The 26456-nt window shown below is 42.1% G+C and overlaps 1 protein-coding gene across 3 annotated transcripts in view; it reads right to left on the reverse strand.

The window, feature by feature from the left end:
* cers5 (ceramide synthase 5) overlaps nt 1-26456 on the reverse strand; it is a 126858-nt gene that overhangs the window by 20069 nt on the left and 80333 nt on the right. For all 3 annotated transcript variants that reach the window (XR_009640960.1, XM_060821119.1, XM_060821117.1), the window contains exon 9: nt 4938-5094. Coding sequence is in view for 2 of the 3 variants with exons in the window: in XM_060821119.1 (XP_060677102.1) it covers nt 4938-5094 (157 nt within the window). In the remaining variant the exon portion in view is untranslated. The remainder of the gene's footprint in view (nt 1-4937; nt 5095-26456) is intronic.

The raw sequence follows: 26456 nt of genomic DNA on the forward strand, positions 1-26456 counted from the left end.
AGCTGGCAGGAAGGGTCAGTCAGAGGATTGGAAGGGAGGAGGGGGGGCTGGAAAGGGAGTCAGAAGATGGGAAAGGAGAGTATTTGAAATCTGAGAACTCAAAATGTTGAGTCCTCCAGAGTGTAGGCTGCCCAGGCGGTAGATGAGGTGTTGTTCCTCCAATCTGAGGTCTGATTCGCTTTGACAATGGAGGAGGCTGAGGATGGTCATGTTGGAAAGGGAGTGGAAAAGGGAATTAAAGTGGGCAATGACTGGGAGGTCAGGTCAGCCCCTGCTGAAATGCGCCCCGAGTTTACGTTTGGTCTCTCTGATGTAGAGATGACTACATAAGGAGCACCAGATACAGTGAACTAATATATGGCTGTGGTAATTTTTTTTAAACTTCGCTGCTGCAATTTCCAAATAACTCAGTGGGTGGAGCTGTAAAACCAGTCAAAGGAGAAATCAAACTCCAGAGTCAGCATCCCCAGAATTGCATTTTAAAAGCTAACTAGAGTGCAAAAGTTCTGCTTCTGGGCAATGGTTCCTCCCCCACTGACATAAATAGTTTCGTTCTCAATAATCCTGCTTCTAAAACATGCACGACCGGTTGGCTGGTACCAAATTGAAATTATTCGCAGCTCCAGTTTAACTCCATGTTGTTATCTTTTAAATAACCATGAAATAAAAGACAATGGCACAAATCCCACCTCCTCAGGAAACCACAACTCTTAAACAAAAAAAAGGACATTTCAGGAAAGAACTTGGATGAATTGAATCCCAATTGCTTGGGACAGAGGCTGCCATCAATATGTATAAATATTCAAAGTTTGTTTTAAATGTAAAGCATGTAATGTTTAACAATTTTGATAATTTTAAATTACAGGAAGAATTCTTAAAATACCCCACACCCAATAGTCTACCAATTTATCAGAAGGCTTTCACACAAATCTGCTCATCCAAAAAGGCATGTGGCATGCAACAAGCACCAAACTATATTTGACAAGATAAAAACAATGTAGAAAAATACTGAAGACAGAAGCTGAGCAACCCTGGCAGACAACAGCTGGGATATAATCCACCTTTAGAAATAAAACATTCTTTACAAAGAGCTACAGAGTTTGATTCATGAATACAGTATAATTTGCATTTTTAAGTTTCAGAAATGCAGGTCAATATTGAGTCCAGAATGAAGAACAACATTGAGGAGTAGACGCATTCGACCAGTAAGATGGCAGTGTCTGAGCCTCTGACAGCTGGACTGTTATCACCCTCTATCCAAAAAGGGGAGGGGGATTAGGGTTATTGATCCACCTGGACTATACAGCCAGGGATCTGGGAATTAATTAAAAGGGAGACCCATCCCCTCAGACAAAAAATGGTAAATTACTGTCATGGTCATATTTCTCTCTCTACCACCCAGTCAGTAAATATTTGGACTGGCAGAAGTAAATATTTTAAATAGGGGGAAAAACGTCAATGTCACACTTGTTAGCAATAATATTTAGCAGTTACCAGAAAAATTAAAGTTTACAGGTGAATAAACCCATTTAAAATACCAAAAAAAACTCAAAAGATACAAAATTTCAGAAGCCTTAGTTTTCCCCAGAGCTTTATGGAGAAAACTTCTTTTGGTAAAATTAAAAGCAGCTGACCAGTTCATTGACCAGCTCATGTCTATTTGTGCAAATCGCACCCAATGGTGGCAGCACAATAGAGTTTCAACACCAAAACAAATAACTGACAGATAAAGACAGATAAAGAGTCTTAACAAAAGCAGTACCATTTTCACTGGAAATAAAAATCACAACAAAATCTTGGGTTTAATTCCCAACGTTCACACATGGGATAGGTGTCCCTAATTGCCCCTTGAGGTGGTTGAACTGCCATCTTAAACCACTGCAGTCCAAGAGTCGTAGGTATATCCACAATGCCAATAAAGAAGGAAATCCAGGATTCTGACCAAGCGAAACAGAAGCAACAGCAATATATTTCCAGATCAGGACGATGAGTGGCTTGGAGGGGAATCACATACAGATTTTGCCCTTCCAGATGGCACAGGTCACATGTTTGGAAGGTGCTGTGCAACTTGGGACAGAACCGAGCTAATTGCCAAGATGTGGCTGTAAGAACCAAAAAATAAAAGGAGAATCAATTTATAATTCTATACACAAGGACATTAGATGTTTGGAATCCTCTTCCACAAACAGCAATGAATGCACAATCAGTTGTTACCTTTAACAAAAAAAAACCTATTTTTAGATTTAAGGGATATGGGCTAAAGGCTGGTATATGGCAGTAGGCCACAGATCAGCCATGATCTCACCGAATTGGGAACAGGCTCAAGAAGCTGAATGGCCTACATCACCTTCTGCGTGCCTATTTGCTTCGACACACCAGAATATATTTCTGCACCTTTACATTGGAGATCGCCACAACTTAAATATTCTGAACCTAGTGATGTAATGATGGGATTGACAGTAACATTTGGCTTTACTTTGTCAGATGCAGAATCTTTTCTTTGCGATCCCAAAACTGTCTTTTCTTCAACCTCCTGCCCTTTTCATCAGCAGCATCCTCCCTCTCACTGCCTTTCTTCTAGGCAAGTGCTCACAATCGATTCTTCACGTAGTCTTCGGGGACATGCTTCACTTTTCATACTCTCTTCACCCTGCCACAAATTCATTTAACAGATTCCTTCAAATACGAACATCCTTTTGTTCTATTTAGAAAGTAGAAGAGGCATGACCCCATTTAGCCAGTCAATCCTGATATTTTAAATGCTGTGGTCACCTCTCAAGTTGCTCATCTTCAAGAATACCAAACTTTCCTTCACTGCTCACTGAGCAGAACTGCTTCACTTGAGCCTCAATGAATCACCAATAACAGCAGAAACCAAGGGTCAAACCTGAAGCACCACATCGGGCACTGGAATTACTAAGAGACCCAGGGGAAAATCACAGAGTATCAATCCTTTGTTAAATGGATGATCAAGTCCAGTGAGTAAAACATCCCTTGCAGTTAAAGCCTGTGCAGGAGAGTATATTGACAGTGCCTTTCACGGTCTAGAGCTGGTATATTTGGCAGCTGGTTAAGGCAAAGAGAGAGCGAGAAAAAAAAGAGATGGAGAGAGAGAGCGAGAAAAGAGAGAGAGAAAAAAAAGAGAAAAAAAGAGAGAAAAAAGAGAAAAAAGGGAGAAAAAAGAGAAAAGAGAGAAAAAAGGAGAGAAAAAAAAGGAGGGAGGAGAGAGAGAGAGAGAGAGAGAGAGAGAGAGAGAGAGAGAGAGAGAGAGAGAGAGAAAAAAAAAGAAAAAGAGAAAAAAGAGAGAGAGAAAAAAAGGAGAGAAAAAAGAGAGAAAAAAAAGGAGAGAAGAAAGAAAAAAAGAGAGAAAAATGAAGTTATTTACTGGCAATAATAGCTTCCTTATATTGCATAGTACGTTAGCAATTGGTTAGGGTGCCTTTATTTCAGGTTGTTAATACCATGCAAAGCGAAAAAGAGAAAATGATGGATAAGTGGAGCATTCTAATGAAGATATAAAACCATGCAAAGCATAGGTAGCTGCAGACAGAGATAAATCAGGGAAAGTGTTGGACTACTGACTCCAACTGGTGCAACACTTACAAGCAAAAGGTCCCACTTCCCAGACTTCCCGGCGTACAGAGACAGTATGAAACATAAGGGGCGAGGGGAGGGGAGAAAAAACAGAGACAATATGAAACCAAATCTTGTACCACAGAAAGGCTGGTCAAGAAATTCTTGCTCAGTTGGACTGAGTGGATACACATACATGGAGACACAGGAGAAACAGAACACCAAGAAACAGCTGCAGCACCAGAATCTGAGAAAACAGGTGGTGTATTACTAATTCATTTATTCATTCGGATCATTTTCTACAGCTTACTACCCTCCTGCATTTCACTGCAAAAAAAACTCCACAAATACATTACCTTATAGTGGTTGAAAAAAAAAATGCCAGAATGAACTAGCTAAAATTCAAAACCGAATTCTGTGGTAATACACCACATTGGACCAAAATAATTGAAAGCTAGAAAATTAAAATTGCTTTCCAACCATTACAAGGGCAGGCAGAGCAAGTGTGGGAGACAGCCCCATCTTTGATGCAATTGTAACTGAAGAAAAATTTAGCCACTTGAGTTTACAATAGATTTAATTCCAGCAGAAACGAATTGCCCTAATTGGCCGATTGGGTCTTGTTAGGAAACAGTTTGGGAAGTATTTCGCTAGTAGATTCTCGCCTAGCATCTTCCTCAAATGTTTGCTTTCCATCTCTCCATACAAATTCAAAGCACGTCCTTTAGAAGAGAGAAACCAAACAAGGCAAAATTTCATTACAGCAATCAAGTCTCACAGAGTGCATGCCTTCAAATTGTCCATTGCTCAGTATTAACTTCACCCAGAAAAACAGCTTCATTGACATGTACTGTGTGTGGCTGCTAAAGGCAAACTTTGTACCAATGCCAAGAAAAATTATATCAAATACTCTTAAATCAGCATGAAAATTGGGTCAAGTAAGTAGTTAGATTTCACCACAGTCAATGACGAATGCCTCTAGAAGGTGCACAAAAGTAGATCAGGGTCACCTAATAGTGGAGTGATTTCTCAAAGAGGCTACAATTGGAAATGAGTTAACTTTGTCAATTCACAGAGTAATATTCTTCACCTTGGACAGTGCAACACTCAACATTCAGTTTCTAACCAGGCTGCCATTACCCTAGTTCATGGTTTATTAATTCAGCTATAGGTGAACAGGGTTTGTAGAGCAAGCCTCAATTTAAAAAAGAAACAAACATCCGCACTGAACCCAATTAACATAAATCATTTTTGTCCTCCTCCTCACTTGAAAGCAAACTTTTTGATGGGAGTTTGATTCAATGAACCAGAGTAGAGGCAACACAACATAGCATTGTCTATTTCAAAAGTTTTCAAAAACTTACTTTTCCCTTGACAATAGCTTTATATGCGATGCGTATAATGAGATATGACCAGATGCCATGTAGAATCTGAAGTACAATCAGCAGGAAATTGAAGAACCACCAGGATGGATATGGTCCAATGATCTCCCAACTTTCAAACAGTGTTGTTTTTAAAATCCTGAAAAAGTGGGGAAAAAAAAAATCACAAAATCAACCTTCATTAAATGTAAATACTTTCCAACAAAAACACTTCCTTCAATAGAGAGGTGACCTGGCCCTTTATCATATGTTCAATTCCCAAATTTCTGCTATCATCCCTTCATCTCCTCAAAGCAGAGGATACTCATCTTCACCTTTCAGCCTAGCAACCCCTGTATGCCACAGACAATCCTCTGCCATTTGCATTATCTTCAGCACAAAGCCACCAAACACATTGCCCCAGCATTCCTCAGTCACCACCAACAGCCTCACATGTTTTGGATGTAGGTTTGCTCGCTGAGTTGAAAGGTTCATTTCCAGACGTTTTGTTACCTTACTAGGTAATATCTTCAGTGGACCTCAGGTGAAGCACTGCTGAAAATTTCTGCTTTCTATTTATATGTTTGGGTTGGTGATGTTATTTCCTGTGGTGAAGTCACTTCCTGTTCGTTTTCTCAGGGGGTGGTAGATGGGGTCTAACTTGATGTATTTGTTGATCGAGTTCCAGTTGGAGTGCAATGTGTCTCGGAATTCTCGTGCATGTCTTTGTTTGGCTTGTCCTAGGATGGATATGTCGTCCCAGTCGAAGTGGTGTCCTTCCTCATCTGTACGTGAGGAGAGAGGGTCATGTCTTTTTGTGGCTAGTTGGTGTTTCTCACTTGTCCCCATGCAAGTAGTGGTGATGCAACATTGCTCCTTTTAACTCCTTCCCTAGTGCTGCTCAGTGTCCCTAATACTCCAGATGAAAACAGCACTTTAAAAGGTCTTTAAATTTAGTATACTGCATTTGTTGCTCACGAGATTGTCTCCTCCATAATGGGGAGGACAGACTTACATTGGGTGACCACATGAAAACACCTGTCCAGTTGACAAATCTGACCCAGAGCTTCCGGTCACTTATTTTAATTCTTTGCTCTGATTACGATTTTTCTCCTCTGCCACTGTTTCAATGAAACTCAATGTGAGCTGGAGGTATAGCACAATTAGGTATTTCACTTCGGAACCTGGAATTCAATACGCTCGTGTCATATCATTGTTCCAGACAGTAGTCCGTAATTCCCATTTATGCCTCCTCTACACCAATCTTTTGTTTCTTCACTTGCCCCATTACCAAACTTGTGTCTGCACTCTAAGACCACAACAAATAGGAACAGGAATAGGCCATTCGGCTCAAGACTGCTCTGCCATTCAACAAGATCATGGCTGATCTGACATTCCTCCCCTAGTAATCCTCAATTCCCCGACTGCTCAAGAACCTGTCTCAGCCTTAAATATACATAACGATTCTGCTCCTGTAGCTCTCTGCAGTAAGGAGCTCCGATGACTCTCAACCCCTCAGAAGAGATTCCTCCTCATCTCAGTCTCAGAATAAAGGTGGCATCATTTTAAGACTATGCCCTCTGGTCCTAGAATCTCCCACAAGGGGAAACATCCTCTCAGCATTTACCCTGTCAAGCCCTATAAAGAATCTGATGTGTTTCAATGAGATCATCTCTCATTCTTCTAAACTGCTGCGAGTACAGTCCCAACCTGTTTAACTCTTGCTCATAAGACAATCCCACCCCAGTGAAACTTCTCTAAACTGTCTCCCAATGAAATATCTTTCCTTAAATAAGGGGGCCATAACTGCTCACAGTGCTCCAGATATGGTCTCACCAGCACCTTCTACAGTTTCAGTAAAACTTTCCTAATCTTATACTTCAACCCCCCCCCGAAATAAAGGCCAACATTCCATGAACTTTCCTGATCACCTGCTGCCTGTGTTTCGTGCACAGGTTTCCACCCCAAGTCACTTTCTGCATTTAAAATTTTAAAAACTCTCATCTCGCTTCCAAAATGAAGAACTTCACATTTTCCCACATTCTACTCCATTTAGAGTCAGATGTACAGCATGGAAACAGACCCTTCCGTCCAACTTGTCCATACCAAACAGATATCCTAAATTAATCTTGCCCCATTTGCCACAGCATTTGGCCAATATCCCTCTAAACTCTTCCAGATGCCTTTTAAATGTTTAATTGTACCAGCCTCCACCACTTCCTCTGGCAGCACATTCCATACACTCATCACCCTCTGCAAGAGGTCCCTCTTAAAAGGTCCCTTTTAAAATCTTTCCCCTCTCACCCTAAACCTATGCCCTCTAATTTTGGACCCCCCCACCCCCTCCAATCCCAGGGAAAAGACCTTATCTATTCATCTTCTACCCCTCATGATTTTATAAACCTCTCTAAAAGGTCACCCCTCAGCCTCTGACATGCCAAGGAAAATAGCCCCTAGCCTATTCAGTGTCTCCCTGTAGCTCAGGTCCTCCAACCCTGGCAGCATCCTTGTAAGTCTTTTCTGAACCCTTTCAAGTTTTAAAACTTCCTTCCTCCAGCAGGGAGACCAGAAATGAATGCAGTGTTCCAAAAGTGGCCTAACCAAATGTTGTGGCTGTACAGAACATGATCTCCCAACTCCTATACTCAATGCACTGACCAATAAAGGCAAGCACACAAAAGACCTTCTTCACTATCCTATCTACCTGCGACTACAAGGTCTCTTAGATCAGCAACACTCCCTAGGACCTTACCAGTGTACAAGTCCTGCCATGATTTCACTTTCCAAAATGCAGCACCTCACATTTATCTAAATTAAACTCCATTTGCCACTCCTCAGCCCACTGGCACATCTGATAAAGATCCTCTGATCAAGATCCCATTGTACTTGGAAGTAACCTTCACGGTGTACTGCACCTCTGATTTTGGGGTCATCTACCAAACTTCCTCATCACACCTCCTATGTTCACAATCAAATCATTTATATAAAATGACAAAAAAATAGTGGACCCAGCACCAATCCTTGTGGCACTCCACTGGTCACAGGCCTCCATCTGAAATGCAACCCTCCAACACCATCCTCTCTTCTACCTTTGAGCCAGTTCTGTATCCAAATGGCTAGTTCTCCCTGTATTCCATGTGATCTAACCTTGCTAACCAGTCTATGAGGAACCTTGTTGAATACCTTATTGAAGTCCATATAGGTCATGTCCACCACACTACCCTCAATCCTCTTTGTTTGTTCTTCAAAACAAAAACCAATCACATTTGCGAGACATGATTTCCCACGCACAAAGCCATGCTGACTATCCCTAATCTGTCCTTGCCTTTCCAAATCCAGGTAAATCCCATCCTTGTGGCTTTCCTCCAACAACTTGCTCACCACCAACGTCAGGCTCACTGGTCTGTAGTTCCCTGGCTTGTCCTTACCACCTTTCTTAGACAGTGGCACCGCGTTAGCCAACCTGCAGTCTTCCAGTGCCTCACCTGTGACTATCAACGATGCAAGGAGCCTAGAAATCACTTCCCTAGCTTCCCAGAGTTCTAGGCTACACCTGATCAGGTCCTGGGGTTTTAATCCATCTTTATGCATTTTATGCCATCCAGTACCACCTCCTCTGTAATAATGACATTTTTCAAGATATCCCTATTTATTTCCCCATGGTCTTTACCTTCTATATCATTCTCAGTGAACACTGATGCAAAATACTCATTTAGTATCTCTCCCATCTCCTGCAGTTCCAACGTAAGTGGCCTTGCTGATCTTGGATGGGCCCTATTCTATCCCTAGTTACCCTTTTGTCCTTAATGTTTTTGTAAAAACCCTTTGGATTCTCCTTAACCCTTTTTGCCAAAGCTATCTCACGTCACCTTTTTGTCCTCCTGATTTCCCTCTTAAGTATACTCCTACTGCCTTAAGGATTCATTTGATCTCTGCTGTCTATACCTGACATATGCTTCGTTCTTTTTCTTGACTAGAGCCTCAGTTTCTCTAGTGATCCAGCATTCCCTACACCTACTAGCCTTGCCTTTCACTGTAACAGGGACGTACTGTCTCTGAACTCTTACTTTTGAAGGCTTCCGATTTTCCAGCTGTCCCTTTCCCTAAAAACAAACACCCCCAGTCAACTATTGAATGCTCTTGCCTAATACCGTCAAAATTGGCCTCTTTCTAATTTAGAACTTCAACGTTTTGATCAATTCAATCCTTTTTCATATAATATTTTAAAACTGGCCCCAAAGTTCTCTCTCACTGACACCTCAGTTTCTAAGGCCCTGTCTTATTTTTCAAGAGGAGGTCAAGTTTTGCAGCGTTTTTAGTAGGTACATTCACATACTGAAACAAAATTTTCTTGTATGCAGTAAATTCCTCTCTATCCAAGCCCTTAACACTATAACAGTCCCAGTCTATGTTTGGAAAGTTAACATCCCCTACCATAACCACCCTATTATACTTACAGATAATGGAGATCTCCTAACAAACTTGTTTCTCAATTTCCTGATGACTACTGAGGTGTCTATAGTACAATCCCAATATCCCTTGCTCAGTCCTACCCAAATAACTTCCACGGACATATCCCCTGGAATATCCTAAGTACAGCCATAATACTATCCTTATCAAAAATGCCACTACCCCTCCTCTCTTGCTCCCATTTATTTCTTTCCTATAGCACGTATACCCTGGAACATTAAGCTACCAGTCCTGTCCATTCCTGAGCCACATTTCTGTAATCACTACATCATCCTAGTCCCACCTTCCCAACTATGCCCAGGAGTTCATCTGTCTTCCCTGTTAGGCCTCTTGCATTGGAATAAATGCAGTTTAATTTATCAGTCCTACCTGGTTCTCGAATTTGGTCTGCCTACCTTGACTGTTTGATTTGTCCCTTTTCCCAACCAGTCTTGGATTGATCTCTTTCCTCTTTGTCTCCCTATGTATGTCTCTCTCTTCCACCCCTCCTCCCCAACCACCAACCCAAATTAGTTTAAATCCTCCCAAGTAGCTCTAGTAAATCTCCCCTTCCAATTCCAGGTGCAATCCGTCCTTCCTGTACAGGTCACTTCTTCTGGAGAAGAGATCCCAATGATCCAAAAATGTGAACCCTTCTCCCCTGAACCAGCTCCTCATTCACCTGCTCCATCCTCCTATTCCTACTCCCTCTAGCTCATGGCACCAGAAATAAAACAAGATATTACCACCCTTGAGGACCTCCTGCCTAACTTCCTATTTTTTCTTAAGATCTCATTTTCTCTTCCTAGATCAGTAGTTTAAGCAAGTGGGCAAGTTACCGCCAAACTCCTATCAAAATCACCATTTCTCTAACCTATGAATATCTCTCAGTTGTTTGTATCTGTCTCAACTTATGCTTCCACCTATTTTGAGCTATCTATAAATTTGGCTGTAGTACATTTAGTTACTTCCAAGTATGTTGTAAACAGTTGTGACGTCAGCACTGAACTGATCCCTGTGGAACCCCACTAATCATGGATTGCCAACCTGAAAAGTAATCCCTCATCGTCACTTGCTGTTTCCTACTCAAATTACTTTGCTCTTCAACACCATGGTCTCTTATGACTTAACAGTTCGTGAGGTATCTTGTCAAATGCCTTCTGGAAGTCCAAATACAACACATCAACTGGTTTCCCTCTATCTACTCTGGTTGAGACCTCAAAAAAAAATACACTTTAATGCAAGGTTTGTAGCTCAGGTTGAGGTTTAGGGTGTAGCTTTGCTCGCTGACCTGTAGGTTTGATATCCAGACATTTCATTACCTGGCTCGGTAACATCAGTGGCGACCTCCAAGTGAAGCGAAGCTGTTGTCTCCTGCTTTCTATTCATAGGTTTGTCCTGGATGGGGTTCCTGGGGTTTGTGGTGATGTCATTTCCTGTTCGTTTTCTGAGGGGTTGATAGATGGCATCTAGATCTGTGTGTTTGTTTATGGTGCTGTGGTTGGAGTGCCAGGCCTCTAGGAATTCTCTGGCATGTCTTTGCTTAGCCTGTCTCAGGATAGATGTGTTGTCCCAGTCCAATTGGTGGGTTTTTTTCATCCGTGTGTAGGGCTACAAGGGAGAGAGGGTCGTGTCTTCTTGTGGCTAGCTGGTGTTCGTGTATTCTGGTGGCTAACTTTCTTCCTGCTTGTCTTACGTAGTGTTTGTGGCAATCCTTGCATGGAATTTTGTAGAGGACGTTGGTTTTATCCATGGGTTGTACTGGGTCTTTTAAGTTTGTGGGCCTGTGCCTCACCACCCAATTCACCTTCAACAACATAATCTACAAACAAACCAACGGCACACCCATGGGATCTCCGCTATCACGATTCATAGCGGAAGTGGGAATGCAAAGACTAGAACAAACAGCCCTACCAATCATCAAACCAAAAATCTGGGTCCACTACTTAGATGACACCTTTGTCATCACAAAACGAAACAAGATAGAAGAGACATTTAACAATCAACAACACCCTCACAGGTATAAAGTTCACCAAGGAGGAAGAAGCCGACAAACTCGCATTCCTGGATGTCACAGTCAAAAGAACAGACAACGGAGAACTACAAACTTGCGTATACAGAAAACCGACAAACACTGACCAAATACTTAACTACACCAGCAACCATCCCAACACACACAAATAAAGTGTATCAGAACACTATTCCATCGAGCCACCACAGCACAGACGAACTTCAGAAAACCGAGGAGAACCACCTATACAATGTTTCAAGAAGAACGGATACTCAAAAAATACAGTGCGCAAATTCCTCAAGAACAAACCATGACAAGCAGACCAAACACAGCCAGAAACCCTAACCACCTTACCATAGATCAAAGAAGTTTCAGAAATGACAGCCAGACTACTAAGACCCCTCGGAATCCTAGTAGCACACAAACCCACCAACACACAAAAACTAACAAACTTAAAAGACCCAGTACAACCCATGGACAAAACCAATGTCATCTACAAAATTCCATACAAGGACTGCTACAAACACTACGTAGGACAAACAAGATGAAAGTTAGCCACCAGGATACACGAACACCACCTAGCCACAAAAAGACACGACCCGCTCTCCCTCGTAGCCCTACACACAGATGAAAACCACCACCAATTGGACTGGGACAACACATCTATCCTGGGACAGGCTAAGCAAAGACATGCCAGAGAATCCCTAGAGGCCTGGCACTCCAACCACAATGCCATAAACAAACACTTAGATCTAGATACCATCGATCAACCCCTCAGAAAACGAACAGGAAATGACATCACCACAAACCCCAGGAACTCCATCCAGGACAAAAATAGAAAACAGGAGACAACAGCTTCTCTTAACTTGGAGATTGCCACTGATGATGTTACCTAGCCAGGTAATGAAACGTCTGGACACCAAACCTACAGCTCAGCGAGCAAAGCTACTCCCTATACACACTAATTAATTTGTCAGACACAATGTCCTTTTCATGACACTATGCAGACTCTGCTTGATTAGGATTATGGTTTTCCAACTATGCTATTACTTCTTTAATAATTGATTCCAATACTTTTCCAACAAACAAGGATTCTGGGTAATCCAAGATGAAGGATAGGAAAAAAAATATTATTATAAGAGTTGCTCCTTTTTTGAGGTATTTTCAGCATTGGAGCTCATTCCCTTGAATTCGAAGAACAGTAATTACAGTTTTATAAGCTGTTACATGGTTTTGAAACTTTGGAAAAGAAAATATCAAAAACAATGGCACTTTAAAAAAAGGAGGAAGACAGACAAGGCAGTGACCATGTGGGAAGTGAAACAGGCAGAGAAGTAAATCTGCATAGCTGTCTGGGATGTTTGAAGTATCCTCCACCATAAAAACTGATACAATATAATCTGTTCAACTGCCATTTCCTTGTTCCCCATTACTATCTCCCCAGATTTATTATCTGAGGGGCCTATATTTTTATATCTTTAGTTAAAGCAGCTCCTATTGTCAGTTTTTATATTCCTCACTAGTCTACCCTTGTAGTTTGTTTTCTGTCTTTATTATCTTTTGCCTCCTTGCATACTTTGTTCTCCCCTAACTTGATACTCTCCTTCTCCTCTCCAGTTGACCATGGTTAGTTTATCCCCCTCTCAGAATCTTTACTCCTTACTGGGATGTATTTTTGCTGAGAATCATGAATTACCTCCATAAAATGTCTGCCACTGCTTGTTTACTGTCATTCCAGCTAATCTATCTGCCCAGTCTACTTTAGCTAACTCTACCCTCATTTCATTGTAACTCCCTTTATTTAAGTCAAACACAGTTGTTTTTAAGCCTAGTTTTCACTGTTAGACTGAATACGATGGGTTGACTGTGCCACTGGTTGCAATGCTGCAATCTGTGGGGCTGGAAGAGATGAAGCAGGCAAGGTCATAGGAAGGATTTTAAAACAAGGATGGAAATTAAATAATGATGCATTGCTTAAATGAATGAGAGGTAATGAGGAAGAGATTGAAGTTGTCCATTTATAACTACAGGATCTACAAAAACCATTCAGAACACTGATAAGACAGGTTTATAGTCCAACAGGTTTATTTGAAATCACAAGCTTTCAGAGTGCTGGCCCTTTGTCCACCTGAAGGAGCAGCGCTCTGACAGCTTATGATTTCAAATAAACCTGTTGGACTATAATCTGGCATCATGTGATTTCTGATCCAGTCCAACACCATCACATCATTAATTAAATAAACATTGAAAGTCTTTTCTAAAATACAAACAAAATGCCTGGCAAAAATCACTTCCTTTAAAGGACCAGGATTGTGTGTAAGGTGGACACTTTCCACTTTGCAAAGCTGGATCTTTTTCGGAAATAAAAAAAGACATCGAGACGTTTACAAATAACTTAAAGTGCTGTCAAATTACAATGCACCCAAATCCTATCATGAAACTTAAACAAGCCATCACAATTACAATTTTTAAAAAAATAATTTTTAAAACAAAACAAAACCAGGTGAGAATTTTATTTTTTTCCATTTCACAACTGCAAATCAAATTTCTGCTAAAGCTGCCATGTGGCTGAAGAAGGTAGTGGTTCTGGAAGGAATCAGGTAATTCACCTGCCTTTTACCTCAACTCCTGTGAAACCAAATGCTGCCTTGAAGAAAACATGGTGACATGCTACCAGAGGTGGGGAAAGGTGTGGGTTCAAAGCTGCATTCTCTACACTTCAAGCTCCTCCTCATTACCTCTCCTTCATCCATGCACGATCGACAGTGTTATGTCAGGATAACATGCACTTTTTGCACAGGAGAAACTTTTAGCTTGAACTGGTGAATGAATGATCCAGAGACTAATGACCCAGACTCTTTCTCCCGCCCTCTCCCTTTTTACTGGTACGGAATAAGTCTGTCATTGTTTGGATGACATATAAATGGCCATTTCCTTCCTTGTCTGGATCATTAGTGTGAACAAATGCAAGCAGGTCAGAGTTATTTTTGTAAACACAAAACAATGCCTATGGGAACAGTCTTCTGTCACCCACACCAATGAACTATTAAACTACATGATCGAAGGTCTGCCTACTTGTGGGTAGATAGGTGGATATATGCCAATGTGCAGCCTCAAACTCAGAAGCAAGTTCCAAGTTCTGAATCATTCATGATAACTTCAAAGCAAACATCACATTAATTTTTGCAGATTTCTCACTAAATCTTTGCTACTGGTTGCAATGCTGCAATCTGTGGGGCTGGAAGAAACGAAGCAGGCAAGGCCACTGGAAGGATTTTAAAACAAGGATGGAAATTAAACAAAGATGCATTGCTTAACGAGGAATCAATGCATGTCAGCAATTAAGTTAGGATAAGCAGAATTTGGCAGGATATCAAGTTCAGAGATGGCAAGTTAGCTAGCTGCATGCCGGAATCATCAAGTCTGCAAAGTAACAAAGGCTATCATGGTTATCCACTATTATGGCTTCCACATTTGAAAAAGTCTGCCAACAGTCATTTGGCTCACATTGACTGGTGAGCATTTACAGGCTATTCAATCTGGGAAGAGCCATTTGAGGAAGAGGCTGGTGTGCCCAGAATTCACCCTGACACTCCTCCTGTATTGGATTTCACCAGAAAAGAAGGTTTACAAGCACCTTGTTATGAGGCAGCAACAAAGCTCAAAAGAAGGAATTCACATGATTAAACAAGAGTTCATTGCCATCTTGCAATACCAATTAACATTTGCTTTGTCTTGGCTACAGTTTAGACATGAGAGACAGAGAGCGAGCGCCCGGCTTGAATGCTCACATAAAAGCCAATTTGAGAGCTGACCACATAATTACCAGACTGTAATAGAGTAGAAAATCTTTGAAGTGCTCTACCCCAGAGCATTGCAGATGCCAGGCTGAGTAATTTTTTAAAAAAAGTTTCTTACACACTGAATGAATCAAGGGATTGGATGGGAAAGTGGAAGCTGGAGGGGCCTACCTGTGCTCCTATTTTTTAATTATGTAAAGATGTACAGAACACCTTGGAAAGTGATTTTCTGAATTCCACATTTTTCCTTTGATATGCTTCATCTCATCATACACACCCCTACTATACCTACACTGCATTAAAAGCATCAAGTGATGTTATTGGCACACAATGTTTCTTCTTCTTATAAAAGAAATCATTGCATGTTTTATGACTTTTTTAAAAAAAAGACAAATGGTTTCTAGTTCACACTGATATTATTTACCATCTAGAATGTACAAAGTGCAGCTGCTCATATCGGTAATGCTGTACCCAGGTTCCAGTTATTCGAGAGGACTGCTGTTGTGTGCAGCAGGTACAAGCTGAGATTCCGACAATAATTCTGCAATAAAGCTGATTTTCAAGAGGCACTGGGGAATCTTGAGGAAACTGCCTCAAAGTTGGTTAACAGCGACAACCAGCCAGTGACAACTTGTAGCAGTTTGCCTCTAATACAGACGTTTTTGGAGGCAGTCAGGAGAACATGAGAGTCTCCTGACTAGCTTGTGCCTGATGTGAAATGGTGTACCTCACGCTATAACCTCCTGTGACAGGCGAGTGAGCTGTTCCAGGAAGAACCAACAGATGCTTTGCCTGCCTTTTGCCTCTCTGGGTATAGAAGGGGGGGGGAAAAAAAAATTTTAAAAAGTTGTGAGAAACAGCTTACATTATGCTTTCCCATCGTAATACAACATCAGATTTGGTTGCCACCTCAAATGTTTTAACAGACAAGTGAAACATTGGGAAATATTCCATGGTCCCGGTTTCAAACATAATTCTACATTTTCCCAGAAAACCTCAATGTTTCTTTGCACTACCTCGCGATTTGGAGTAAGAATAAATGCTGTCAAAAAACTTGTCACTCTAAAATAGCTGTCATCATTGCGGTGCTCGTCCCACACTTACCACAACACAATAGCACTTGAACCTCATCCAGAAGGATAACACACTAAATAGGAGGTGGTCATTCAGCCTCTTTAGCCTGCTCTGCTATTCAATAAGATCAAAGCAGATCATCAACTATGACCTCACCTTCTCCACACGGTCTCTTGGATTACTGTGGGTGGGGGAATCAGCTCAGGCAATGCTCAATGTCCGAGTAATAAAACAAAGCGCTACCTCCCATGCATTTAAAAATGGATCCCTAGTGCAACAGTTCAATTAACTGTTGATACTAGATTAAAAAAAAACAAATTTACAAGAGATTATGAATCTGTGGAATTCACTACCCTCAGAATTTGGTGGATACTGCAACACTGAATACAGTGGACGTGGAGCGAGAGAGAGCAAGAGCGAGCGAGCAAGCAAGATTCTTAATTTGTAATGAATTGAAGGGCTATGAGGAGAAGGCAAAAAAAGTGTTGATGCCAAAATGTGATCAGCCAGAATCATTAAGTGGTGGAGCAGCCTGGACAGCTGAATTATTGACTCTTGCTTCTATTCCTTATGTTCTTAATGTTTAATTTAATTTACAATTCTTTGGAGAGTAAAGTGTAATAATTTAAGCTGCTAAGAGCTACAAGTTAGAAATGTATGCATCTGTGTTGAATTGGGGATTGTGGGTTTGCCATCAATATATTCCACATTACCCTGGTTGTGAAGACTATAAGAAATAGCAAGAGGAGTAGGCAATGGGGTGGCACAGTAGCTCAGTGGTTAGCACTGTTGTCTCACAGCACCAGGGACCAAGGTTCTATTCTAGCCTTGGGCGACTGTCTGTGTGGAGTTTGCACATCCTCCCAGTGTCTGCGTGGGTTTCCTCCGGGTGCTCCGGCTTCCTCCCACCAGTCCAAAGATGTGCAGGTCAGGTGAATTGGCCATGCTAAATTGCCCGTAGTGTTAAGTGCATTAGTCAGAGGGAAATGGTTCTGGGTGGGTTATTCTCCGGAGGGTCGGTGTGGACTTGTTGGGCCGAAGGGCCTGTTTCCACGCTGTAAGGAGTCTAATCTTAAATTCAGCCACTGGTGACTGCTCCGCATTCAATTTTGTGGTAGTGGCTCTGGTTGCGACTGTCAGAAGTCGTTCTGATGAAAGAGATCGATTCTGAAAAAATTTAAAATTACCAAACTGCTTTTCATTTTGTAATTCAAAGATGTTTGACACTGTGAGCAGAATGAAGGATTGATCATCAAATACCATTCATTCATCGAATGCCCCTTCCATCAAACTGATCCCTACTCATTCCTGGCAAGGTAATAATAATGGGAAACTCAAATGGCAGAAGCGCTAAACCACTATTTTGTCTCAGTTTTCACAGTGGATAATAATAATTTTTTCCCTAAAACTGCAGCTACTACAGAGGAACTTGGTGGAAATACTACAACTAGGGAGAAGGTATGAAGTAAACTGATGGGATTAAAGACTGATAAGTCCTCAGGGCCTAATGGCTTACACCCTAGGGTTTTAAAAAGGAGGTGGTAGCAGAGATAGTGGATATATTAGTTACGATTTTCCAAAATTCCCTGAATTCTGGAAAGATACTAATATGACAGCCCCATTCAAAAAAGTAGACGTGTAAAAAATGAGAAGCTATAGACCAGTTAGTTTGACCTCTGCTTCATGGCTGGGGGAGGGGGGGGGGGGATCCAGAACTAGAGGGCATAGGTTTAAGGTGAGAGGTGATAGATTTAGTAGGGACCCAACTTTTTCACACAGAGGGTGGTGTGTGTATGGAATGAGTTGCCAGAGGAAGTGGTGAAACGCTGGTGCAATTGCAACATTCTGGATGGGTATATGAACTAGGAAGGGTTTGGAGGGATATAGGCCACGCATTGGCAAATGGGACTAGATTTATTTCGGATATCTGGGTCAGCACAGACAAGTTGGACCGAAGGATCTGTTTCCATGCTATGTAGCTCTATGACTCTAAGGAGGAGATAACTGAACATTTGGGAAAAACCAAGCCCAATTTACTAGTGTCAGCATGGTTTTATTAAGAGCAAGTCATGCTCGATAAACTTGAGAATGTCACTAGCAAGGTAGATAATGGGGATCTGGTGGATGTGGTATTATCTAGACTTCCAGAAGGCATCTGACAAGGCATCTGATCCAAAAGGTTAGATCCCAGGGGACTAAGGGTAGATGGATATCCTGTGACTTGGACGCAGGATTGGCTGACAGACAAAAGCAGGATAGATAGGACCTTTTCCGATTGGTGAACCGTAACAAGTGAGTTACAGGAGGGTTCGGATCTTGGGCATCATTTATAGAGATTGTAAATAGTTGATCTGCAAGCAGAGAAAGAGTGCAACATTGCAAAATTCATGGAAGATACCAAAATAGGTGGGAAAGCAGGCAGTGGTGAGATTAAGAATTTACAGATGGATATTGATAGGCTTGGAAAATGGTCCAGAATCCAGCAGGTGGAGTTTCATGTGGATAAGTGAGAGGTTGTCCATTTTGGCCAGAAAAATAAAACGGACAAATTAAATCTGCTTCCCATTTAAATAATAAAGTGCATCAGTGCAGAGGGATCTGGGTGTCTTTGTGCTTGGATTACAGAAAATGGATATGCAGGTGCAGCATGTAATAAGAAAGGCAAATGGAATCCTGGCATTTACTGCAAAGGACTGGATTATAAAAGTAAACAATTGTCATTACAATTATGTAAAGCATTGATGAAACCACACCAGAAATAGTGTGTCCAGTCAAAAAGAACAAAGTAAATTATAGCACAGGAACAGGCCCTTCAGCCCTCAAAGCCTGCATTGATCCAGATCCTCTAAATCTGTCACCTATTTTCGAAGGATCTGTATCCCTCTGCTCCCAGCCCAATCATGTATCTGTCTAGATACATCTTAAATTATGCTATCGTGCCCACGTCTATTAGCAATACGTTCCCGGCACCCACCGGGAAGAACTTTCCACACATATCTCCCTTAAACTTTTCCCCTCTTAGTGGCCATTTTAGTTAAAAAGAATCTCCCATTTAAGTTATTGGAGTGCATTAAAGACACACACAGGAGATTTGTAATCCTTACAGCTTTGATACACGGGGAAGAATAGGGGATGTTAAATGTTTGCTGTCCCCTGGCCCGCCCCCTTAAATTTTTGTCAGATGCACTTTCTAGACTGGTTAACCTTGCATCTCAACATATTGTCATAGGAGGGGATTTCAACTGTCTCACAGACCCTACAGCTTGCCCAAAGGTCTGCCAATGTCTTCTTTGCAATCCAAACAATTAAGGGATTTGGGTGCAGAATTGGGGTGGTAGAAGTTTGCAAGCACCTTCACCCTACTGGCAGAGACTTCACGTTCGTTTCAAACCCACATAAATGCCATACCAGGATTGATCTTTTTCTGACCCCCGCAGCACATCTGGGCTCGTTGGCATCGTGCACAACTGGCAATATCACTATTTCCAATCATGCCCGAGTGCATTTATGACCATGCCCCAGTGTATTTAACGGTTAAGAGTAAGGATACTGTGGTAGGCTCGAGGCATTGGCGATTGGACCCTTTCATCCTTAAAGACAGCAAGTTTATCAAGTTCTTTCCTACCCAGTTCAGGGCTTTCTTAGATATTAATTCAGGTTCAGTCAGTAGCCCATCCATTCTTTGGGAAACAGCTAAAGACTATGCTGGAGGTTGGTTATTTCCTACTCAGCCAATAAGCAGATGGATAAGCAGCAACACTTGCTCAAGACATGTCTGAAAGTAGCTGAAAAGACATACTTTAACAGGCCCTCGCTGGTTAAACTGCAGAGGATCACAGCACTTCAGTGTACGTTGAACTCCATGCTCACATGGACGGCCAATAGGGAGTTTACATTTGCAAGTCAAAGGCTGGTTTGAGCACAGGGATAAGCTAGGCAAGTATGTAGTGTACCTTGCCAGGAAAAAAAGGAGTGCACCCCCCTCAATCAGAGAGGACACTGGAAATTTAACCTATGATTCTAAAAGGATTAATGCAGCATTCTAGAAATTTTACTCTGAAATATACCAATCTGAAAGCTGTGAGGGTGGGTGGGTGGGTGGGTTGGGATGGAGTCTTTTAAGAATTTTGACCTTCTGGGAGTGATCCCTGAACAAGAATCAATGCCCCGCTGTCAGAGCAAGAGGTACAGGAGACTGTGAGGCAGCTCCAGAATGGAAAGGCACCCACTTCTGAGGGGCTCCCTAGTGAGTTCTATAAGGAACTGCCAACTTTAAGTACATTTAAGTCATCATTGGACAAGCATATGGACATACATGGAATAGTGTAGGTTAGATGGGCTTCAGATTGGTATGACAGGTCAGCGCAACATCGAGGGCAGAAGGGCCTGTACTGCGCTGTAATGTTCTATGAATGTCAGTATATTGTCAGGGCCGATGCTTAGTATGTTTATAGTCATGGGCTCCTCCCACCATCTCCAAGAGAGGTGGATATCTCTCTCATTCTTAAAAGAGGAAAGGCCCTGGAGGACTCTGCTTCCTATAGGCCCATTTCACACCTGAATGTTGACTTCAAAATCCTAGCTCAGGCACTTGCATTAAGGCAAGAAACTGTACTGCCCTCCATCATAAAGGAGGACCAGACGGGGTTTAAAAAAGTTGCAGATCAACAGACAATGTCAGGAGATTACTTAACATGATCCAAGTATGTCAACAGCGATCAGCACAGGGATTGTGATCTCCTTAGATGCGGAAAAGGCATCTGACAGGGTCAAGTAGCCATATCTTTTTCATATTTTGAAGCAGTTTGGCCTGGGAGAGACCTCCATCAGGCGAGTGGAGGTTTTATATAATGATCCTCACCAATGCTGTACGGTCAAACAATTTTAATATTTGTAGGGGCAGTTGACAGGGCGGTCCCTTGTCACCATTGCTTTTCACATGGGTGATTGAACCGCTGGCGGAGGCAATACATAGGGATCCCATTATAACCGCTCTAGAAGTGGGGACGAAGTCACACAAGATTGCACTGTATGCAGATGATGTTCTTGTCTTCTCATCAAACCCAACAGTCTCAGTACCACACCTGATACAACGCACCAATCTGTTTGGTAGCTTCTTGGATTAGATTCCCTACAGTGTGGAAACAGGCCCTTCGACCCAACAAGTCCACACTGACCCGCCGAAGCGCAACCCACCCATACCCCTACATTTACCCCTTACCTAACACTACGGGCAATTTAGCATGGCCAATTCACCTGACCCGCACATCTTTGGACTGTGGGAAGAAACCGGAGCAAACCCACTATCCATAGTTGGTATGCCAGGTTTTCAGCCAGGGTTAAAACTATGGGCAGCTCAAGGCATGTCTTGCCTGGGTGATTTATTTGAAGGGAGCATATTGACGTCTATTGACCAGTTGGCTCAGAAATATGAATTGCCTGGGTCTATCTGGCCCAGACCGTCTTGTTAAATTTAAAGTGGGAGCATCTCCAATGTGTCCTAAATGTAAAGTGAGCGTGGGCACGCTTACTCATTATCCTTGATCCTGCCTGAGTGGGCACACTGGAGCGCTGTGGTAGGCGAAATAGAGAAGGCCTTGGGGATAGAGGTGGAGATGGACCCAGTATCTCCTCTTCTTGGCTTTGTTAATTAGATGTATACACACAAAAAAAAAGGCTTTTCAGTATCCTCCTCACTTTTTGCACAAGAAAGAACATTCTATTAGGGTGGGTATCAGAAAATCCCTGGGGCTGGCGTAAGGTAGTCATGGAGCACATCCCCTTGGAATTTGACGAGTATGGTGCACTATAAAAACGGAGAATTTCTATAGGATGTGGCTTCCTTTTTGGACCATCTGGTACAGATTTGTCCACCACACTAAGAAGAGCCTTTATATAGCCATGGCAATTCTATGCAATGAATTTGTTGTAATGTTCAAAAAAAAAAATTCTTGGGGGGATCCAAGATGACGGCGACCCAGCAAGACTGAGTCCACAGTGCTCTACCCAAAACTTGGGAAAAGTGGGCTATCCACCCCCACCACACTCACTAAACCATTTATAATAGTTGTTAACCTTAAATAGTTACCTATTAGTACATTTAAATAGTCTAATACTAGCTGGAAAATGAGTAAAGGGAAGGGAACAGGCGGCTCTAAGAAAGCAGGGACCCCTCCCCCACCCTCTCCCTCTTCAGCTGCAACAAAGGTGTCTTCAGCTACTTCAGGAGATTTACCAATGAAGATGAGCTTTGAGGAGATGTTTGCCAGGTGGGAGGCGAAGATTGATGCTTTTATCGATGAGTCTCGGCAGAGCAGAGAAGCACTATCAGCCGAGCTGCAGAAGCAGGGCAGAGACATTCAGGAATTGGAGTGCCGAGTCAGAGAGGTGGAGTCGAAGGCCGCAGCCTCAGAGACTGGGATAAAATCAACAGCCGACCACATCCGTTTTCTCGAGAATCGAGTCCAGAACCTAGAAAACCACATTGATGACCTCGAAAATCGATGTCATAGAAAAAATATTCGGTTGTTGGGCCTTCCCGAGCAGGAAGAGGGAGGCCAGCTGACAGCATTCTTAGAGCATTGGCTGCCACAACTTTTAAATCTGCATAATGGATCAGGCCAGGTAAGGGTAGAATGGGCCTACCGGGTCGCAGTACGTGGACCCGGTTCAACCCAGCGCCCACGCCCGGTCCTGTTCCAGCTGCAGAGCTATAGGGAGAGGCAGATGCTCCTGGAAGCCTCAAGAAATCTGGGAAAAGATCCCCAAGCTATGACCCACAAAGGATCCAGGATCATGCTGTTCCAGGACTTCTCCCCAGCTTTGGTCCGAAAGAGGAAGGCATTCGATGAGGCGAAGAAGCGTTTAAGGGACTTAAATATCCAGTACTCCTTACGATATCCAGCAACGCTACGCCTTAGCCACGAAGGATCCATATATAACTTCGGATCACCGGAGAAGGCTAAGGAATTCTTGGACTCTCTTAAATAAGCTGTAAGAGAGTGTGGACGCTGGTCTGCCTTTCCCATTATTTTGGTTTACATCCCTTCATCTTTTCTTATCTTTCCCCCTATGTGTGTATGTGTATATATATATATATATATATATATTGGGGCGTTTGGTTAATGTTGATGGGGGGAGGTGGTTACCTTATTCTATTTTACTTCTGTTTTTAGGAGCGGGGTTGTTTTTCTTTCCCCTGTTATTTTGTGGTATTATATTTAAGTATTACGTGTTGAGATTGTAATCTTATAGTTATATATGGTATTAATATTCCCAAATATATTTAGATGTGGGTGGGGGTGGGGTGTTCACTGTTAACTCTAGCTTTATATTATATTTGAATTCTCCTCATTTTATTGAGCACCTGGGTCAAGGGTGGGGCACTGGTTGGAAGAGGGCAAGATGGACTGTGGGAGAGGAAGTGACGCTCCCTGGGAACAAGGGAGAAAATCTCCAATTCGGAATGTTTTATATTTTTTATACTTAGAAAGAGTTTTTTGTTATATTGTTTTGAGTGTATCAGAGAATCTTTACTTTTGTAAATCTTGTATGCTCCATGCTTGGGATGTTCTAGATAGGGTTTCCCCTCCCGAGGGGTCTCGGATCTGTCCAGATGATTATGGCTGAACAGTCGGTTAAGTGGTGCACCTGGAATGTCAGGGGGAGTAATTCGCCAGTTAAAAGGAAGAAAATATTATCAAATCTTGAGAAGGAGAGAGTTGATATAGCTCTCCTACAGGAGACACACCTGTCGGATAAAGAACACTTAAAATTACGACAGGGCAGATTTGATCAGGCCTTTTTTTCCTCTTTTAATTCAAAAAGCAGGGGAGTCGTTATCCTTGTCCGGAAGAACTTCCCTTTGAAAATTCTAAATCAGATAAAAGACGAATCTGGACGATATATTTTGATTAAAGCCCTCATAAATGGAGAGGAATATGGGATCTTAAATGTGTACTGCCCCCCGGCACACCCCTTTAAATTCATAACGGAAGCTTTTTCAAAACTGATGGCCTTTGGTGCCCGTCATACAATTAAAGTCTCCCCCTATAATTGTATTATGGATCCGGAAATAGACAGGATTCCCAAGAGTGCCGCTGGAGTATCTCCCAGATCTAGACAACTGGCGGACCTGAATAAAGAATTAGGATTGGTAGATGTATGGAGATGTCTCCATCCACAGGGTAGAGATTTTTCTTTCTACTCTAATCCACATAAATGTCACACAAGAATTGATATGTTTTTTGCCCCATCGATTTTTCTAAACTCTATAGCAACCTGTAAAATAGGTACTATAGCAATCTCTGACCATGCCGCTGTATACATGGAAACTAAGGTAAAGAACAATGGGACATCTGCTCGGCATTGGCGTATGGACCCCTTCCTGATAAAAGATAGCAAATTTTTAAAGTACTTCTCCCAAGAACTTAAAACTTTTTTAGAAATTAATACAGGTACGGCTAGCAATCCGTCAATGATGTGGGAGACCATCAAAGCTTATGCACGAGGTTTGATCATCTCCTATTCAGCGACCCAGAGGAAAATGAAGGGAGAGCAACAGCGTCTGCTCGAAGCTCGCCTAAAAGCAGCCGAAACAGCATACGTTGATAGACCTTCTATCACAAAATTGCAGAGGATTACAGCTCTTAGGACAGCTTTAAACACCGCGCTTACTCAAACGGCTAAAAGGGAAATATTATTTGCGAAACAAAGATTATATGAATATGGCGACAAACCGGGTAGATACTTAGCATTTCTTGCAAAGAAAAAGAAAGCCCCTCAAACTATTCCGACCATCAAGGAAAGTATAGGTACCCTGACTCCTGATCATAAAAAGATCAATGCGACCTTTAAAGAATTTTATTCTGAACTATATAGATCGCAGGATTGTGAAGATAGGATTAGGAGGATGCAGTCATTTTTTAAAAATTTGACCTTCCCGGGCCTGACTCCGGAACAGGTGTCGGCCCTAAATACCCCTTTAACAGTCCAAGAAATACTTGAGGCAATTAGGCAACTTCAGAGCGGAAAAGCACCGGGCCCGGATGGTTTTCAAGCTGAATTCTATAAAGAATTTACAGGAATATTGGTTGACCCACTTATGGATATGTATAATTTTGCGCATAGTCAGGTCTGTCTCCCGCCCACGCTGAAAGAAGCAAATATTTCTCTTCTCCTCAAAAAAGGAAAAGACCCAGAAGATTGTGCATCTTACAGACCAATATCCTTACTAAATGTAGACTTTAAAATTCTCTCAAAAATGTTAGCACTAAGACTAGAAAGGGTACTGCCATATATTATAAAGGAGGACCAGACGGGATTTATTAAGGGCCGCAGATCATCCAATAATATCAGAAGGGTCTTGAATATGATCCAAGCCTGTCATCAGGGAAAGATACCAGGAGTAGTAATTTCATTGGATGCGGAAAAGGCATTTGATAGGGTTGAATGGTCATATTTATTTTACACATTGGAAAGGTTTGGCGTTGGACAGGTGTTTACCAAATGGGTTTCAACATTGTATAATGACCCCAAAGCAGCTGTTATTACTAATGGGTTAAGATCGGATGGCTTCAGTGTGGGTAGGGGCTGCCGTCAAGGATGTCCTCTCTCACCATTGTTGTTTACACTGATAATCGAACCATTAGCAGAAGCCATCCGGACTGATCCTAATATAACGGCCCCGAGGATTGGTACAGGTAAACACAAAATTACCCTCTATGCAGATGACGTTCTCTTATTCCTCAGTAATCCTTTAATGTCAGTGCCTCGTCTAATTCAAGTTATTAATACATTTAGTGCATTCTCAGGCTATAAAATTAATTTTTCAAAATCGGAAGCCATGCCAATGGGTGGTCTGGCTATGATACCCCACTTAATGGACGGATCCCCTTTTCCCTTCCGTTGGTCCCTGGAGGGCTTCTTATATTTAGGTATTTTTATCACGCCAGTATTTGATCAGCTGTATAGGGCTAATTTTGTACAATTAATGGAAAGGATAAGGCAGGACCTCCAGCGATGGAGAGACCTTCCGATTTCCTGGCTAGGGAGAATAGCATTAATTAAAATGAATGTTCTGCCCCGTCTCTTATATCCTATGAGAATGCTCCCGCTGATGCTGCCAAGGCTAGCCCTACGTAAATTATATGGCTGGTTGGGCTCCTTTATTTGGAACCATAGACGGCC

The sequence above is a fragment of the Hemiscyllium ocellatum genome, chromosome X, assembly GCF_020745735.1.
Source record: "Hemiscyllium ocellatum isolate sHemOce1 chromosome X, sHemOce1.pat.X.cur, whole genome shotgun sequence".
NCBI lineage: Eukaryota > Metazoa > Chordata > Chondrichthyes > Orectolobiformes > Hemiscylliidae > Hemiscyllium > Hemiscyllium ocellatum.